Source organism: Triturus cristatus, chromosome 3_1 (assembly GCF_964204655.1).
Source record: "Triturus cristatus chromosome 3_1, aTriCri1.1, whole genome shotgun sequence".
Lineage (NCBI taxonomy): Eukaryota > Metazoa > Chordata > Amphibia > Caudata > Salamandridae > Triturus > Triturus cristatus.
In genome coordinates this window covers 24,240,843-24,259,409 of record NC_140583.1, presented here as the reverse complement: position 1 = coordinate 24,259,409, position 18,567 = coordinate 24,240,843, and the positions used below count along the sequence as shown (strand labels likewise).

The window sequence follows — 18,567 nt, the reverse complement described above, 5'->3', positions numbered from 1 at the left end:
CCAGTTGTCGGTTGTTATAGATTGACAACTGGGGAAAACTGTTGAAGTCTTCCCCCGACAGGTGTTGATTCATTGGGGGAAGTGCGGGCGATTCACTGTTTACTAGAGAAAGGGGTGTTACGTGATGTGGTGCCTTTACCCCTGCCTTTGGAATGGTTTCCTCTATATCCTCCTCCGTAGAAACCTCTAGCGGGAAAGTGTTGGACTTGGCCCTTTTTGCAGGGTCATCCCTGAACTTTTTGCCTTCATCCTAGCCTTTTTTAGGACTCGCCTAGCGACGCAGCGCATGCGCTGCTCGCTTGGCGAGACTATTGTCGTCCATTTTTGTTCAGAAGGGGGACAGGAGATGTGCACGCTCCAGGACAGGCGATGTGCACGTGTACGGCTCGGGGCGAGCAGGAGATGTGCATGCGTATGGTGTGCGGGCACGACGCGCTTCCACTTGTTATTAGTCTTCTTTTGTAGAACTCGTATCAACCACTGCATAGTTTCCTCCCAGTTACTGCAGGCAGACAACACAAGGACTACTCCTGTCCTTTGCATCTACATAACCTGCAGGCACAGTCCTTGCTGTCCCTCGTCCCCTGTGATTTCACAGGCCAGTGTCCTGCTTTCTGTCCACACCCTGGAGGCTATTTGAGCCTTGTCCTGTTAAGCGGAGCATGAACTCCTCGGAAAACGACCCTCCCGCCCAACGCAACATCCTTGTCACTAGAATGGTGTAGATGCAGGTGAGGTTCGGGTCTTTAGTACAGGTGAGTCGGGAGCACCCCGTTGCTTACAGTGGGGTGCCAAAGGGCAAATAATGGCTGATGTACTCCTGCTCCAGAATTCATGTTGGGGTTGGAGGGCCTGGTAGTCGGTATAGACAAGTCAGGAGCCCATTAGGTAAGAGGCAAGTTGTTTAGTTCATGACGGACATTAACTACAGCTGCAGCACGCTTGGGCTGCATTCATCTGTGATTAACTGCTAGACTTGCCCCAACATAAACCGCACATTTCACGAGTCATGACATTCTCACAGCATCCCCACTGAACATTCTTCTGCATGCTCACTCCGCCCATGCACACACAGACACAGCACAGCATCACGATTCCTGTTTAATTTAGCCTATTCTGCCCTGAGCTGGTGCAGTCTTGTGATAGCATTATGGCTACGATGCCAACTCCTCTGCTCGTTGTAAAGTTCCTTCTCACCTTCTAGTTTCACGTTTGATCCTGGGCTATTAGAAACCGGGTTAACCCCAGGGTGATGGTTGGAAGGTGGGGTTAGTGTAAACCAAAACAGTGACATTAGGGTAGTTAATCTGGCTGGATGCAGTGTACCCCCAATCCAGTATTCCTCGGCTGTGACCTGCATGTGTTCATGATATCGGGGTCTGCTTTCAGACATGCTTCTGATGGCTTCCATAGTCATTCTTTAACATGTAGGCATTCCAAGACAGGATTGTACCCAGACCCCTGCATATCTGTTCTCTGCCAGGAAGCTCCAACGTCGATTCAGGAGGGCTGTATCCATGCCAGATATTTAGGATTGCCACCAACTCTGTACACGGGCTTTATTTGGATTTGTCATCTATACATTCATCTTCTGTGGAGATCCTGAAAAGCCAGCATGGGGCTGGCACCTCTGTACACGCCTGCACTATGCCATTCCACCTGCCCAGTTTAAAAGTGACCATTTCCTTGGTGAGCGTTTCTTGTGACCTCATAAACAGGCGACAGTCCTTATTATATGACGGCACAACATTTAGGAGCCAAAGCCTGCTGTGAAAAAATGCATTTTCAGCCAGTTTTAAAAATAGGAGGTCAAAATGTAATTTTAAAAACAATAACAAAGTGCTATGGTCCGCCTGAAGTAGAGCAGCACATGTAAAGAACACAGTCGGTTTCATTTTCTCAAAGCGACTTTTAAGCCAGTATATACTCCAAGATCAGAGATTAAATAAATAAACACAAAAGAAGGAATGCGTGTCCGATTGCCGGGGTCTTGGCCAAGGATACGGTCCACATTTCTGTTCTGCTTCAGTAATTGAGATATTTCGTAATGGAAAGGTCTGCAAAACCTACTCTGTGTATGTAGTGTGTCCATCCTTCCTTGTTTCAAAAGAGAACAGGACAGTTTGTTGCTATGCCTACTACACATCTAGAAGCTCTCTTGCCTCCAGACCACTCGCCTCCAGTGTAGTGAGGCATGAGTGTAGTCACACAGATCTGCTTTCACATTCTGAAGACTTCCTATGTGTCGCCTCAGCAGAGCTCGAGTTCGGTGTGTTTCGGTGGAAAGACTTTTGTCTCCATTGGGCAAGTGACATGTTGACTGAGCTTCCCCCTTCTCCAAAGACAGGGCATCTGGTCCTTAGCTACACAATTACTTTGCTCTACAACTCGCTTGATCACACACAGAAAATTTAGGCTGAAAGTAAAAGCCAGTACTTGTTCTTTTGTTTTAAGAAGAAAAAAAAACACACTTGTATATGTATATATATTTTTTTTCCACCAGAACTTCTGTTCGCACAAAGTTGTGGCGCACACTCTAGTTTCTTGCTTTTAAGTTGCTTTATCGTTCCTGCCCCGTAGCGGACAAAAGTGTTTCGGCCATGACAGCCTTTGTCAAAAGATTGACAAAGGGCGTCATATATGTGTACATGTATGTGGAAGCAAATTGAACTTACGTTTTGTGATTTCATTTGATGCAAACTGTTCTGTACGCATCTGGAAAGATTGCATTCAAGATATAGTTGTCATGATATGGGTCAACTCCCCCTTACCGCTTTTCCATTTCATTTTTTTTTATTTTTATTAATAATTTTTTCTTTTCCTTTCTGTATTTATTGGTTTTTCCCCCTCTTTTTGTCTCTCTCAACACATTCCGTTTCTTCCATTTACCCCCTCTTCCTTTTGTTTTTTCCTACTTTACCCTGCAGTCAACTTTAGAACGTTTTTCAGACTAGGCCCTGTGTTGCTGTTTTTTCCAGGCCGAGTCTGGGCAGTGCTCTGCGAGGAATGCTGTATTCAGGTATGAACTTGAAGCTTCGTCCGTTTTCCGCCCATCTTTTCAATTGGCTCCGGTTACTGTTGTTTATAAATGGTTGCTTTTGATTCATGAATGGGCTCAGTAGTCCCTCCTTAGTACCGCCTTGTCTGCATTTGTAACCTCCCATAAGGACTGGACTTTTTACTTCTGTTTTATCTCCAATCTGTGAGCACTATTGTCTTTAATGATTTTTTTACCTATTGCAGGCACAAACTGCTTTCCTGCTAAGCTGCCCGCTTTACCTCCGGGAGCCGCGCTATGGTTTCAGCACGGCCCGCTTTTACATTTTTATTACCAATAGGGCCAACTGGACAGACAAATGCTTTTTATTTTGGAAAAGTGCCCCATACGGTGCTTTCACTTTAATGGCAGCTTCACACGTTTCTTTAGACAAGCCATGTCTAAAGAATGGGGTGTGGCCGCCATTAAACTGAAAGCGCAGCATGGGGTGCTTTTACAAGCATTTGCAATGCAATAGGTTTCACATTTGTGAGAGTTTAAGCTATTGGCACTATAAATGACAATGTCTTTTATGTGTTTTTTTAAAACAAAATAAAAGGAATCGCCATTTACAATGCCAATAGCTTAAACTCGTGCAAATGCGAGACCTTTTGCATTGCAAATGCTTGTTCTGACATGGTGTTGGTGGTTCTAGGACTCTGGGCACTTTAGCACTGCTGTCCAATGTAAAGTGCGTGTGCTCTCTGTGGTAAACATGGTAAGATTGGTCTACACCTGTCTGGCATATTTAATTTACCTGTCAGTCCCTTGTAAAGTGGTATCTCAGATACCCAGGGCCAGTAAATTAAAGGCTACTGGTGGACTTGCAGCGCTGATTGAGCCACCCACCAAAGTAGCCTTTCAAACCTGTCTCAGGCCTCTGCCATTGCAGGGCCTGTGCGTGCAGTGTTACTGCCACTGTGATGTGATACCTAAAGTGTGTGCCATGTCTGTGACCCCCTTTTTACTGCTTGTCAGTCACCCCTAAGGTAGGCCCTAGCTAGCCCTATGGGTAGGGTGCATTGTAGGTGAAAGGTAGGACATGTACCTTAAGTGTGTGACATGTCCTGGAAGTGACAAACAGCCATTTTGGTTTCTCACTGCTGTGAGGCTGCCCTCTCACAGGGATGCATTGGGGATTCCCTGAGAAGTGTTTCAGTGGTAATTCCGGATATGAGAGGAGCAGCGTGGTAAAGTTTAGTATGCCTGAACTCAGAATCTAGAGATGCACCTTTTAGTGAAGGTGATTTTTACATTCTGTGTTTGAAAATACTTTTAGAAAGTAGGTATTTTCTTGCTCAGTCATCCCGTGTGCCTCTGCTGGAATGTGGATTGCTTGTCTGGGTTTTGGATGACAGAAGGCTGGGGAGCAGGAGTAGCTCCAGATTATCTAGGTGGGTCAGGAAAGAGCTGAATAGGCCAAGGCTGCAATTGGGGAGATTTCCTTGCACCTCAAAGGGCCTGGTCTGCCTCTGACCATGCCGTCCCCACCCTCAGCCAGGAAGTCACACCAGACAAGGCAGAACTGGTTCTGGCTGGGCACAGACCCTCTCTGCCTATGAGATCAAAGCATTGGGAGTATAAGTACTGGGGCTGTGACCCCATGAAATGTACTTTTTCTGGCGCTTACTTGCGGCCGGCAGGCTGCTAGCCTGCGGGGAGGTACCACCACTGGGGGATGGACTGGCTGCCTTGCTAGGCAGCTGAAGGGTCTGCTGGCCTTAGAACCCCAGCGAGCTGACTTGCATGAGCTCTTCTTGCCCAAGCTTTGCCCATCGACAAGCTCCAGGACGAGAGGAGCAGGTGTGCTTACAGCGCTGGGCTGCAACTTACTCAGAGGGAATCCCGGCATGGGGATTCCCCCCGTGTTCCCAGGAATCAAGCGGGAGCCTACCCTGCATTTTTGATACATATTTGGGTCGGGAGCCTACCCCGCATTTTGATGGAGCGGGAGCCCACCCCACATTGTGGTGGAACGGGAGCCCACCCCGCATCTTTTCTGTCCCTTCGTGTTTCAAGCCACTGCCACAAGCGACCCGGAAACCAGGCGCCCAGTGCCTGATTGTGGGTGGGGCAAGTTCCAGGAAGTTGAGGTGTGGTCGGCCGGCAGGAAGGAAGGAAATCACGGGAAGCGAGAGAGAAGAGGAAGGTGAGGACCCCGTGTGCCAGTGGGAGCCCCGCGTGTTGTCCTGCCAATATCGGAGACCTGAAACCCAGGCGGGAGCCTACCCCGCCTTCGGTAGTGCCAAAGAGGGAACCCAAGCAACAGGGACCTCGTTCCCCGGGCTGGAAGTCCGGCAAGTCTGCCTGATCAGGGGCGGAGCTTCCCCCAACAGAGAGGGAGCCTTTAGCGGCTCGCCGCCGCTGCGCACCGCCAGAGAGTGGTAGCCGGAAGAGCTCAACCAGATTCCCCCCAGGCAGCCGGCAGCAAGGAGGAAAGCCAAACCTTCAATCAATCAATCAATCAGGGGTTTGTACAGCGCACTACTCACCCGTGAGGGTCTCAAGGCCCTGGCGGGGGGTGGGGGAGGGAGGGAGCAGATCCAGATCAGTCGAAGAGCCAGGTCTTGAGGTCCTTCCTGAACGTGTGTAGGGAACCTTCCCCGTGTCGGAGGAAGAGACCGCCAGGCAAGGTGAGGAGAGGCCCCGGGAGTGGGGGGCGCCTGCCGAGGCGCATTGCCGGGTGCCTCCCCCCCACCTACAGAAGACCGGTGATGTCCACAAGGAGCCCCGGGTATCGGGAGCTGCGCGGAGAGCATTGTTGATGCTCACAGGGCAGAGTTAGTGCCAGTGCTACTTTCCTTTGGCCGCATTGTGGTGCCGAGAGCGGCACCAGAAGGGCTTCCTAAGGCACTGTTAGGGCCAAGTGCGTAGTGGAGCATCACAGCTGCACCGCGAGCGCGGGCAGCTGCAACATGGGGGTTATTTTGTTTGTAGAGTCCCAGAGTGGGACTCAGGGGGCACTGTGGTGACAGGGCTATTTCTCCAGCTGCACCGCGAGAGCGCGGGCAGCTTCAACGTAGGGCAAATTGGTTGTAGGAGCCCCAGAGGCACGGTAGTGCCAGTGCCTGTTTCTGCTTCACAGCTGCACCGCGAGAGCGCGGGCAGCTGCAATGTGGGGCCATTTCTTTTGCTCCATGACGAGGAAGGGGGGAGTTGCACCCTACGCCCCCAGCGCATTGCGCACAGTGGTTCGTGCTGCACTGGCAGCCAAAGGGAGCCGGTGGAAGGCCCCAGTAACGCCCTAACATTTTTGGACAAATTTCATTTGAGCCCCAGTGAAAGGCCAGTGGGTCTGGGGTCAGGTTTAGTACCTGTGTGTACCAGGAGGGCGCAAGGCCCTAAGCGAAGGTGATGTATGCACCTGGGGAGTGTCCTAATTGTAATTTATGTATAACATGTTTATGCTTATGAGGTTTGTGCATAATGTGTTTTATGCCTAATGCGATACCTACAGAGGTTGCTTAATGGTTTATGCTTATGAGATTTATGCATAATGTGTCTTATGCCTAACGTGATGCAGACATAATGTGTTTATGTTGCAGGTGATGATGCTAAGTACAGAATGGTACCGGTAGTTACAGTTTGTGTTTTAGAATTGCTACTAGTGCTTTCTAAAGGTTCTGACAGTGGCCCGATTGGCCCCGTCAGGTGTATATAATCCCCTGTGAATATTGCCTAGTGCCAGTTGGCACAGTGTATATGTGTAGTTAAGATTCAAATGTGTTTTTGATAATACAAAGGCTATTTTTTATATAACCTTGTGTGGAGTCTCTTTTGTAGTGTGCCTAGTGTGTTGATGCTGTGTGTGTATTGCACAAACGCTTTACACAGTGCCTCTGGGATAAGCCTGACTGCTCGTGCCAAGCTACCAAGGGGGTGAGCAGGGGTTATCTTCAGAGTGTAACTCCCTTCCCCTGACTAGAGAGGTGGTTTCTGCATGGCTTAGGCGCATGCCCTAGCCAACCAGAAATCCCATTTCTAACAGAACGGATTGATTGTTGCCTTTGTTAGAGGAAGGATTTGGGTCTGAGGATGTTTTGCGCCCTGCTCTGTAAAATGAGCGGCACAAGGGGCCTCTTTTGGATGGGGACTGGAGCGCTCGAATAGATTTTTCCACTTCAGTGTCCTTTTTCATCTTTTCTAAGGATTGGTCGACTACAGGACCAAACAGGTGTTCATTATCAAAGGGCATGTTTAAAACGGACTGTTGAACCTCAGGCTTAAACCCCTGGATCCTAAGCCATGAATGCCCTCTGAGGAGAACGCTGGCATTGATTTCTCTAGCTCCAGTATCAGCTGCGTCCAAGGCACATCTTATTGAGGAGTTAGAGATGAGTCTCCCTTCTTCTGTGCCTTAGTTTTGTGTTCTTCTGGGAGATATTGGAGCAGTTGCCCCATCTCATCCCAGTGTGCCCTGTCGTACCAAGCTAGCAGGCCCTGTGTGTTAGATATGCGCAAGTGGTTAGCAGCTTGAACAGCTACTTGTTTTCCAGAGGCATTTATCAGTTTGGATTCTTTATCTGGGGGGGAGGTGCGTCCCCTGAGGTTTGCAAGTTAGCTCCTTTGCGAGCATTACTAGGGAGTCAAGAGGTAATGTACCTTAATAAACACAGGATCTGATGGTGAGGGTTTCATATTTTTTTTATCCACCTTTGGAGTTAAAAAACGTGTTCTGACAGGGTCTTTAAAGATATCATCTGCATGTCTCTTCATGCATTTAAGCATAGGGAGTGTTTGACTTGACCTGTGTGTGGACTCTAGTGTTTCAAAAAGAAACTCTTCCTCTAATGTTTCTTTATGTGATGGCACCCCATGATACTCTGCTGCTCTGGCAATGAGCTGTTGATAACCAACCTCATTCAGCTCACTACACCCGATCTAGTCTTTCTAACAGAAACTTGGACAGATAATGCCTCCATCCCCGACTGGAATATTGCTGTCCCTGATGGTTATGCGTACTCAGTTCAAAATAGAGCATCAGGCAAGGGAGGGGGGGATAGCCACTCTCTATCGAGCTAACTTCAAACTCCATGTAGAACCTATCTCTACCCTCCCGGCAGAGGCATAACAATTCTGTATGAATCTCGACAATGCGCAGACCTTCCAGGGTATACTAATCTACCGCCCCCCAGGTCCAAGAAGCGCTTTTTCACAAGCCTTGCTGACCCTCTTGGAGTCGTATACGGACTCCCACTCACTTACCAACCTGGGCGATTTTAATTACCACCTGGAACTAAACAATAACCCAGACACTACCAGACTTTTAGACAACCTCAAGGCCTTCGATCTAAAACAACTGATAATTGGGTCCACCCACACAGCGGGTCATACGCTGGAAGGGATTTTTACCAATGACCCAGACATTAGCTTCTCTCAGATACTAGACGTGCCATAGTCCGATCACAGGGCTATTTATTTCAATCTCAAAAGCTCTCAATCTCAGCTTAAAGCACAAGTAAGTCCAGTCAAACGTCCAATAAGACAACGGGGCAAAATTAAGGACGGAATATTGGAACTAGCACTCAACCAAGGTTCTATCAAGCCAGAACACGACAATAATAAGGCTGTACAGCAGTTCAACGACTGGATCTTGGCAGCAGCCGATAGGGTTGCCCCAATAAAAATAGTTAAAGTAAAGAGAGTAAAGACATCAGCTCCATGGTATACCCTCGAACTCAAGGACCTAAAGTCTAAATGTAGAAAGGCGGAACGGCATTGGAGGACAGATTATGATAGCCAAAAGAAAACAGTCTATAGCCTCTCTGCTAAAATATATAAAGAAGCGATAGTAGACGCCAAAAAACATTTCTTCACAGTTAAAATCAAGGACGCAGGAAATTCTACCAGGGAACTGTTTAAGATGGTCAACCTACTGGCAAAACCCCAGCAGGTTAGTACTTTCAAGCCAGACCAACATTTCTGTAACACCCTTGCAGACCATTTTCAAGAGAAGGTAAATAAAATATACAACAACTTCTCGCACACCACAAAGCTTCCGGATCCGACTGGGCCCGCTATATGCTCCAGTGGTACGCTGACTAGCTCTCAGCCGATGAGCAAAGAATAGGTCAACAACACTCTCCTCTCTTTAAAATCAGGGGCACCTACTGACCCATGCCCACCATCCATTATGCATCAAGCTGTAGGCCCAATCACTGAACACCTTACTCCAATTTTAAATCAAATCATGAGCTCCGGACAATATCCCGCCATTTGGAAAAAGGCAGCCATCACTCCTCTGTTAAAAAAAACCTAGCTTGGATCCCTGCAACCCCAATAATTACCGTCCTATTGCAGGACTCCCTCTCGCAGCCAAGGTCCGAGAGAAACACCTGAACAGATCCCTCTCTGCTTATTTAGATACAAATGGCCTGCTTGACCCCTCTCAACATGGCTTCCAGCCACGCCACTCGACTGAATCAGCACTAGTCAAAACTGCTGAACAGATCTGCAGGGTAGTGGATGGCGGTGGGAGGGCGGTCCTGGTACTCCTAGATTTGTCGGCCGCATCATCATTTTGGTGCAGCGGCTGAGGGACCTGGGAGTGGGAGGAACCACCTTGGCCCTACTAGCCTCCTTCCTAGAGAGCAGAGAGCACAGGCTGTTCTGGGAAGGTACGAGATCTGACAGTTTCCACCTTCCCTGCGGAGTGCCACAGGGGTCGGCCCTTTCTCCTACTCTGTTCAATCTATATGTCACACCTCTAGCTGACCTCGTCAGGATACATGGTTTTACGTTGGTATCGTATGCTGATGACTCCCAACTAATTATATCTACCATCAATCAGCCTGAATCTGTTGCATGCAGATTTCATTCATGCCTCACGGAAATCATGTCCTGGATGGGTCAGAATTACTTAAAAATAAACACTGACAAAACAGAGGTGATGGAGTTTGGACCAGGCTTACCCCTGTGGAACCAATCATGGTGGCCAGTGGAGGCGGGAGAATGTCTGTCCCCTGTAGAGAACGTTGGAAACCTGGGGGTCCTCTTTGACAGTAAGCTCAATTTCGCCGCTCAAGTTAATAGCCTGATGTTCTTTTGCTTCTTTTTACTGAAGACGTTAAGAAAAGTTTTCCCCTTCATACCTCAGGAGCTTCAAAAAAACGGTAATGGTGGCTCTTTTTCTTTCAAAGCTGGACTACTCAAATGCCCTCTTTTTGGGGATAAACAAGTTCCAACTGTTGAAATTACAATCTTTGCAGAATGCGGCAGCAAGGCTGACTTTGGGTCTACACAGAGGGCAACCCATTTCAGATGGGATACGCTCCCTACATTGGCTGCCTATAAAACAACGCATAGATTTTAAAGCACTTGCATACTACGGTGGAGCGGCTGAAGGCCAAGAAAGCTTCTTCGTACCATATGCCCCGTTGCACGCCCTAAGATCAGCCACCCAAGGCTTAGTCAGAGTACCAAAGATTCAAAGAGAAGGCTGGGGCGGCCGCACAATTACATACTGCGCAGCCAGACTCTGGAACAAGCTGCCCCAGTCCATGAGGCTCCAATCCAACCTTCAGATGTTTAGAAAGAATCTAAAAACTAAGCTCTTTGCTGCCACATAGGCCGCTAAACTCCGCCCTTCCCTGCCACAGCACCTCCAGCGCCAAGACGCCTCGGCATTCGAGCGCTTTAGAAACATATAAACATAAGCCATATCATCCGGTGGAGATGGATTTGCTGGGTAAAGCTCTGGCTCCTTCTCTACTGGAGGGCCAATGGTGTAATCATTCCATGGGTCTGCAGGCAAATGAGCATCAGCATCACCCTGATCCACATCTGGATCTGTACGTGGAGATCCCCGAGATGTTATGTGTAAGGGATCTTCCATTAGTAACTGCGGAGATGGTGGTGGAGGCGGAAAGGGTTGTGGGGCAGAATTAACAGAGCTAGTAGCCTTGGCTTTCTTCTTCAAGGGAATCTTATTAAAAGCGTCCTCTGAAAGCTTGTGTTTTGCTGGATTTTTAGCCAAAATATGTCCAGTATCAGGATTAATATATATTTTCTTTTGTTTGGGTCCAATTTGGCCTTAAGAACGTCTAAAATTGGTCCTGGAGGCTCGAGAACATTGTCCTTGGATTTCTGCGTCGAAATCGGCTTGTCTTTAGAATGTTTTGGCTCCGAAGCATGTTTGTGTTTCGAAGCGGAGCGTTTCGGCTCCAAAGCACGTTTGTGTTTGGAAGCAGAGGGTTTCGGCTCCGAACCACATTTGTCCTTGGAGCCTAATGATTTCAGATCCGAAGGTAATTTCGTCCGACTCGGTCCCTAGCCGGAAGGCTTAGCGGTTTGTTTTGGTGCCGAGATGAGAGGCGGGGTGTCGGAAACATTGTCTCTGTGCTTACCTTGGCCGGAAGGCAGAGGTGTTGCCGTAGCCTTATGAGTTTTAGAAGAGGATTTATGGGGCAAAGGGTCTTCGGTACTCACAGCACCCTGTCCCGGAGGCACATCTCGGACTCCAGATCGAGCTCGGAATCGGACTCTGAAACAGAGAGGGCCTCTTTTTCTCTGGCGGACGCTTCGATCTCTTCTTGTTCGGATTCTTCCCAGAAGAAATCAAGAGTCTGGTGGAGGCTTTGGCACTGCATCTCTCGTCCAGCCCGACAATCGCTTGGACCGAAACGACTTACAAGCTATGTAGTCTTCCTCCTTGTACTCCGGAGAGAGGCACAAGTTACAAACTCGGTGTAGGTCAGAGCAAGGGTACTTGGCGTGGCACCTAGGACAGAACTGGAATACAGTCCGTTACATCAGCACAAGGCTGGCCCGACGGTCGCCCACGAGGGTATCGATCAAAAATGGAGAGTTTGTTGATCGACCTGATACGCGGAGAACAGGGAAACACGTACAGAAACAATACTGTCAAGGGTAGAGTGGATTGCGCACCGAGGGGAACCAGAAGAACGGTTTCGTACCGGAGAGCAGCAATACACGTCCGAACCAGATGGCAGAAAAAACAATAGAACAATGGAGTCGGTGCCCATGCGCACTATCACCGAAAGGAGGAGTCACCTCACCTCGTGACTGGAAAGAAATCTTTGAAGAAAAACAACTTGCAAACATGCGACCCATCACTAGATGTATACAATCTTTGTATAATGTGCATTTGCCTTCTTTGTTAGAAGTGCACCAACGTTGGAGTGGCACAAACTGAATAGTTGCAGAAACAACAATTTGTAATGGTTTCACTAGTCAGTGAAGTACACATTCTATATCATACTTAGTAAACCAATAGCTGATCTGTCCTATGTACTGAATTAAGGTAATGTGGACTCAAGACCTGGTTTGATGTCCTGGGTACGGAGAGAATTTTAATTGGTGGTGTTGGAGTTGGGAGTAAATACGAAGTAAGACAGTTTTGTAGAGATAAAATGGTGATAATAATAAGCAAACATTTGTTGTGAGAAACAATTTTTACAGGAGGACACATTCATTTTTGTTAGGCACAGGGAGATTGAGTGATTTGCCCAGAATCACAGGATGTTCAGCGTCATTGTCGAGACTCGAACCTGGATCCCCAGATTCAAGGTCGACCGCCCTAGCCGTTAGGCCAACTCCTCCCTTTTCCTTAGAGAAACATAGAAATGAGTTTGGTGTTATGAAAGGCTGAATTTGCTGACTGCTCTTTGCACATCACCCACCCTGCAAGAGTTCAAGAAAGACCTGGCTCTTCCACTAATTCAGCACAGCAGCAACACACCACTCCCACCCAACCCCCCGAAGCTCCTGGATACCCTCAGGCATGTAAGTAGCGCTTTACAAGTCCCATTTGATTTGATAATGCTCTGGGAAGCTGTTAAATCCTTACTAATCTTCTACACTGTATCTACTAATCTGCTACTGAATGGCACAAGATGCTTTGCCCTTTCTATATAAAACGTGATTCACATTGCTATGTGTAATAAATAAAAACAAAAAATAAAAAGAGTGGAAAAAACAACTCTGAAAAAACCTTGAGATTTCATGCTTGTTGTTAATTTCTTGCAAGAGTCAAGCTTGTTCCCGTTCTATTAAACATGGATTCTATCAAATTGTTTCTGGCGTAAAGTGAGAATGAAGGAATCTTCACTGGGGGAATGTTCTCCATTTATCAAAATCATGGACTTAAAACACTCCCCAAAATCATACGGCTGTCCCCAGAATTCGCCTTTTTTAGGATGTTAGTCCTCAAAAGCAGATAACACAATGCACGAAAGATTTGAAGAATCTGCATCATTGGTAAAAATACAAAAACTTTCAGATTACGTCTTTAATATCAATATTAAGAGTACAAAAAGTGCAAACGGTGAAACAAAAGCAGAGTAAAAAGCGAATTCTTACACATACAATGAAGGGTGATACAGATGTGAAGAGCGGATTACAAAAACATACTTTTCACCTTTAAAAATATATATCATTATTAACAGGGGAGGCGGATGCGTCCACCTGGAAAGGATGCGAGGGAGCATTTGGCCTTAACAGAAACTGGCTGAATCCATACAGACATGCACTGACATGGCGAGGCCTGGGTTCGGCTGTTGGGCCACACGGACTAGATGAAGGGCATTCTTTGATGAAGAGCCTATGTGGAGGTCTCCATTTGCAGTTGCGGACTTGGAGGAAGAGGCGGTGTAGATGCAGCTACTAGCAGCAGACACCTTTCAAAGCCCATTCCAAGTAGCAAAATAGCTGGACCCAACAGAGCAGATACGCCTCACAGGCATTTGGCAATAGTAAACCAACCACAGCATTATTCGAAAAGCACCAGTGCCCCCCGACAAGCACAGATTCCTTCTATTGAATTCTTATCACAATGCAACATTTTAAACAAGTTCAAAAAATGTCAGAGCCCAGTGAAACAGATCCCCTGACACCCACATCCACATTAGTCACTCTACCAGCTGAAATGCTTGTGCTGTTAGCATAAGAGTGTTCAAACACCTCTAAAGTGTCTGTCTGTGTGCATGATGGAAGCAGCACCCTGGTCTGGAGAGTTGCATGGAGGACACAGAGGCTTGGTGAATATATTGACTATCTAGTAGAAATAGCCCTGGGCCTGACAAAGCAAAGAAAGAAGAATGCAAGAGAAGTATATGAGGGTTGAATAGGGTAATATCGAATACAGATTGGAACTCACGTGAAAATAAACATGGTTAGGAGCATGAGGAGTTTTGAGGATAATGAGAGTCTTTAGGGGAATGTGATGTTGGTCTCTTAAGGGGCAAACAATGGTGCTCTTTCAAGGAGATTGTGATGTAGTCACTAGAGGGGAAAGCAATGGTGGCTTCGCAAGATTCGTGTGATGGTGGTCCCTAGGGGTCATGTGATGGTGGTTTGTAGAAGTGCAAGTGATGGTGGCCTCTCAAGGAGGGCATGAAGATGGAAAGTAGGTAATGGTTCTATATGACCATGTAGGAAGGACGGGATAATGTTGCCTGGCCAGGGGCGTGCAACATTGGTCTTTAAAGGGGCATGTGAAAGATGTGTGACCTAATGGTTGAAATTGAATAGTTGAAGAGGGGAATGTGTGGGCATGGTATGCAACAATGTCTGAAGGAGGACATCTGATAGTGAACGGTAGAGGGGCTGGTGGCGTCTGAGGGGCAGGCATAAGGGATAATGGTTTCACATGAGCATGTAGGGTTAGAATGCAATATTTGAAGAGGATTGCTCAAGGCTGGATTCAAATAATGTTGGTCCGTGGACTGGACGGTGGTACTTCAGAGCTCTGTAAACGGGGTGCAATGGAATAATGCATGTTTCCAAATGGAATGGTACAACAGTTTGAGAAAGGGGCATGGCCTTCACTTAATAAGATGAAGTGGTATGGTGATGGAATGGACAAGCATGGGGTACAAAGAACAACGATGTACATAGAATTGCAAGGGTTGGAATAGGATAATGTTTGTCGACCGAGCGGTGTGCAAAGATGGAAAGCAATACTAATTGTGAAAGGACCAATCGTGGTCTTCAGATTGTCATGTTGGAGTAGATTGGATGAGATCGGTCTGGATAATGTATGGAAGGAAGCAGGTATCAGAGGTTAATTGAGTGTGGAATAGACTAATGTCGCCTGGACAAAAACACATCTGAGTAAGAAGTGATATGGTTGGTCTGGCAGTTTAAGGTAGGGTAGAAACATAATGTAATCTGAAGAGTGGCATGTGGAAGTGGAATGGAATAAATAAAAACCACCGATACTCAAATTTACACAGATGACAGTCCACAAGTAAGAGCACCTACAGCAGTCAAAGGCACCACCATCAGGTAACCATGCTGTTCGCACAACTGCATAATAGAACAACCCTTGAGCAATGGTGCCCGGACCAACGCCAGCACAGGATTTAGTATCCATATGCTCACATCCTCAGGGGATACCAACCTTGAGTAATAAAACCCAAATTCATAACAGAGCAGTAACTTACAAATAATAGTGCCTAGACTCCCAGCAACACCAGGCACACTGTTCACAACACTGGGCACCAACCCTTTTGTAATGGCACCCATACAGCCAAGGACAGCAGCCCTGAAGTAAGAGTGTACACTGCTCACAATACCCTCTACCAAACTTTGTAATGATGCCCATAATCACACTGAGAAGGTTGTGCACTGTTTCACATTCTTACGGCATAGGGTACCAGCACTAGTGTAAGTCTGTCCACACTCATAACCAGCAGAGTACAACATGGGTGCACTACTGGTGTAAGTCTGTCCACACTCATAACCAGCAGAGTCCAACATGGGTGCACTACTGGTGTATGTCTGACCACACTTGTACCCAGCAGAGTCCAACATGGATGCACTTTGGAAATTAAACCATGAACAATACAGGACTGGCCATTTTATAAAAATGTGAGGTGAGTAGGAATGTGCCGGAGTGCTCAGATCAACTGCTTTTGATTTATGGTTAAGGCGCCTTCATTTCAAAATGGCAAAGCTATGAATCCCCAGAGAAGGTGTTAGAGAGGAAGGCAGACCTTAGTGAGTGCCCCAAAGATGATATGACACATGTAGCAACAGGCACTCATCAGTGTATATTAACAAATGCAGAGAACCCATAATATGCCACCCACACACATACCGGTACCGCAGCGTACTCACATTAATGGTGGCATTAAAAATAGCAGAAGAAATGACAATACCAGCACAGGGACTCAAGCTCAGGCCTTCTCCCAAACAGGTGTCTGGACTCCACACACAAAACATTAGTGCACAGACTCAAAACCATGATTAGGTCAAGCACAAAAGTCTGAGCATGGAGCCAGTGACGAAACAATGACAGGACTGCAGACTCGCACAAGAAAGCGATCTAGGAACAGTATCACAGGCACAACGCGCTGCATCCTGAGCACGGGGAAGAGTCGCACAGAGTTCTAGCCCATGCACTCAGTCAATGACACATGAGTTTGCAGTCCAAGCATGGCGTGACTCACAAACATGGTACAGTCTGGCTATGGGTCAGCCACACACAGGGTCACCGTACAAGCACTGGCTCACTCACATAGGCGAACACATTCAGACCATGGAGTCGGACACACTGAGTCACGGTCCACGTATAGGCGCACTTGCGTACAGGATTACATTCCAAGCACAGGGTCAGCCACACACTAGGTACGGTCCAAGCACAGGGTCATTCACGTACAACAATACATTCAGAGCAAGGGGTCTCACACACAAACACACACAGCCACTCATCGGACACTTTGGATCAGACTCCTTGGAGAACGGTTCCGGCCTGACTTGCTCCAGAGGGACAGGCCCAGTAACCCAATAGTGTTGCAAGTGGCACAGTAAGGAAGAAGATGCAGCTTAGTCATCGGTGAAGAGTTACTGGGGAGCTCAGACCTAGGATGCCAAAGCCTCGGGAGCTGGGAAGAGCTCCTCCTGGTGATTCGCTCAGGCCCTGGGCGCTAGCGACTCCAGTGCCAGGAAGAACCTCCGCTGGCGGTGCACTCAAGCCTCAGGGGCCAAGGCTTCAGATGGCAGGAATAGCTCCCCCTGGTGGTCCAAAAGAAACTTGGTGAAAGAGTTGATGGGATTGATGACCTTCAGGTTGGTGGCAGCATCTTTCACCCACAAGAGGTTTGGGCCAAAACAAACAGCCAGGTTGACGTTGGTCATTTTATTTTGCTCTTGGTTTTCTGACACCTGGGAGAGTGGTAAAAACAAGAATGTCAGGAGCAGGTAAAGGTAGGAGTGACACCTGAAAGTGCAGGGACTTCACACAAAGACATCTCACAAAGCTTCTCATGGGAAACCTCCAGTACACATATTGCCAAAAGGACCTCCAACAGGCATGTCAAGGGGACACTCATGGAGACAGGAGTGTCCTGCGATGGTGCTATGTTAAACGAAGACAGGTTCCATTGAGGCTCGACTGGCTCACGAGAACATTGAGCCGGTCTGATAACTGCGTGGTGCCCACAGCCCGCAGTGTTCCATCGAGGACAGGCAGTCCTATGAGGACGTCTAGCGTGCCTTATAAGTGTGTGGTGCCCACAGCCCGCTGACACCAGAGGTTCAGTCACGGGCATGCTGTTCTATGAGGAAATCAAACCTACCGGATAAGTGTGTGGTGCCCACAGCCCGTGGACACCCAGAGTTCCATCACAGGCAGGCTGTCGTATGAGGACGTCCAGCCTGCCTGATAAGTGTGTGGTGCCCACACCCTGTGGACACCCGGGGGCCCATCGAGGGCAGGCTGTCCTATGAAGATGTCCAGCCTGTCGGATAAGTGCGTGGTGCCCGCGGACACCCAGAGTTCCATTGAGGGCAGAGTATCCAGAGTGGCTCCCTGCGAGTGTACAATGTTCAGAGAGCGACTCCATGTGAGTTTACACTGTCCAGAGTGGTTTCCTGTGAGTGTACACTGTCTAGAGAGCAGATCTCTGTGAGTGCACACTGGCTCCCTGTGAGTGTACACTGTCAAGGGAGTGGATCCCTGTGAGTGCACACAGTCCATAGAGTGGTTACCTGTGGGTGTACGCTGGCCAGAGAGTTGCTCCCTGGGAGGGTACACTGTCTAGAGAGTGGCTCCATGTGAGGGTACACTGTACAGAGAGTGGCTCCATGTGAGGGTACACTGTACAGAGAGTGGCTCCACGTGAGGGTACACTGTACAGAGAGCAGATCTCTAAGTGCACATTGGCCAGAGTGGCTCCCTGTGTGTACACTGTCCAGAGTGGCTCCCTGTGAGAGTACACTGTCCAGAGAGTTCCTCCCTGTGAGTGTGCACTGTCCAGAGAGAGGCTCCCTTGCAGTGCACACTGTGAAGAGCAGCTCCCTGTGAACGTACACTGTCCAGACAGCGGCTTCCTATGAGTGTACACTGTATTGAGAGTGGCTCCCGGTGAGTGTACACTGTCCAGAGAGCAGATTGCTGTGAGTGCACACTGTCCACAGAGCAGCTCCCTATGTTTGAACATTGTGCAGAGAGCAGATCGCTGTGAGTGTACACTGTCCAGAGAGCGGCTCCCTGTGAGTGTACACTGCCCAGAAAGCATCTCCCTCTGAGTAGACATTGTCTATAGACTGGCTCCCTGTGAGTGTAC

At 48.0% G+C, this 18,567-nt stretch overlaps 1 protein-coding gene across 1 annotated transcript in view; it reads right to left on the bottom strand.

The window, feature by feature from the left end:
* Positions 1–13,271: 13,271 nt before the first annotated feature.
* The window catches only part of ARHGAP1 (Rho GTPase activating protein 1), a 246,482-nt gene continuing 241,186 nt past the window's right edge, over positions 13,272–18,567 (bottom strand). Inside the window, exon 13 of the mRNA XM_085646663.1 lies at positions 13,272–17,164. Within this exon, the coding sequence (XP_085502789.1) occupies positions 16,970–17,164 (195 nt within the window). The 3' untranslated portion in view covers positions 13,272–16,969. The remainder of the gene's footprint in view (positions 17,165–18,567) is intronic.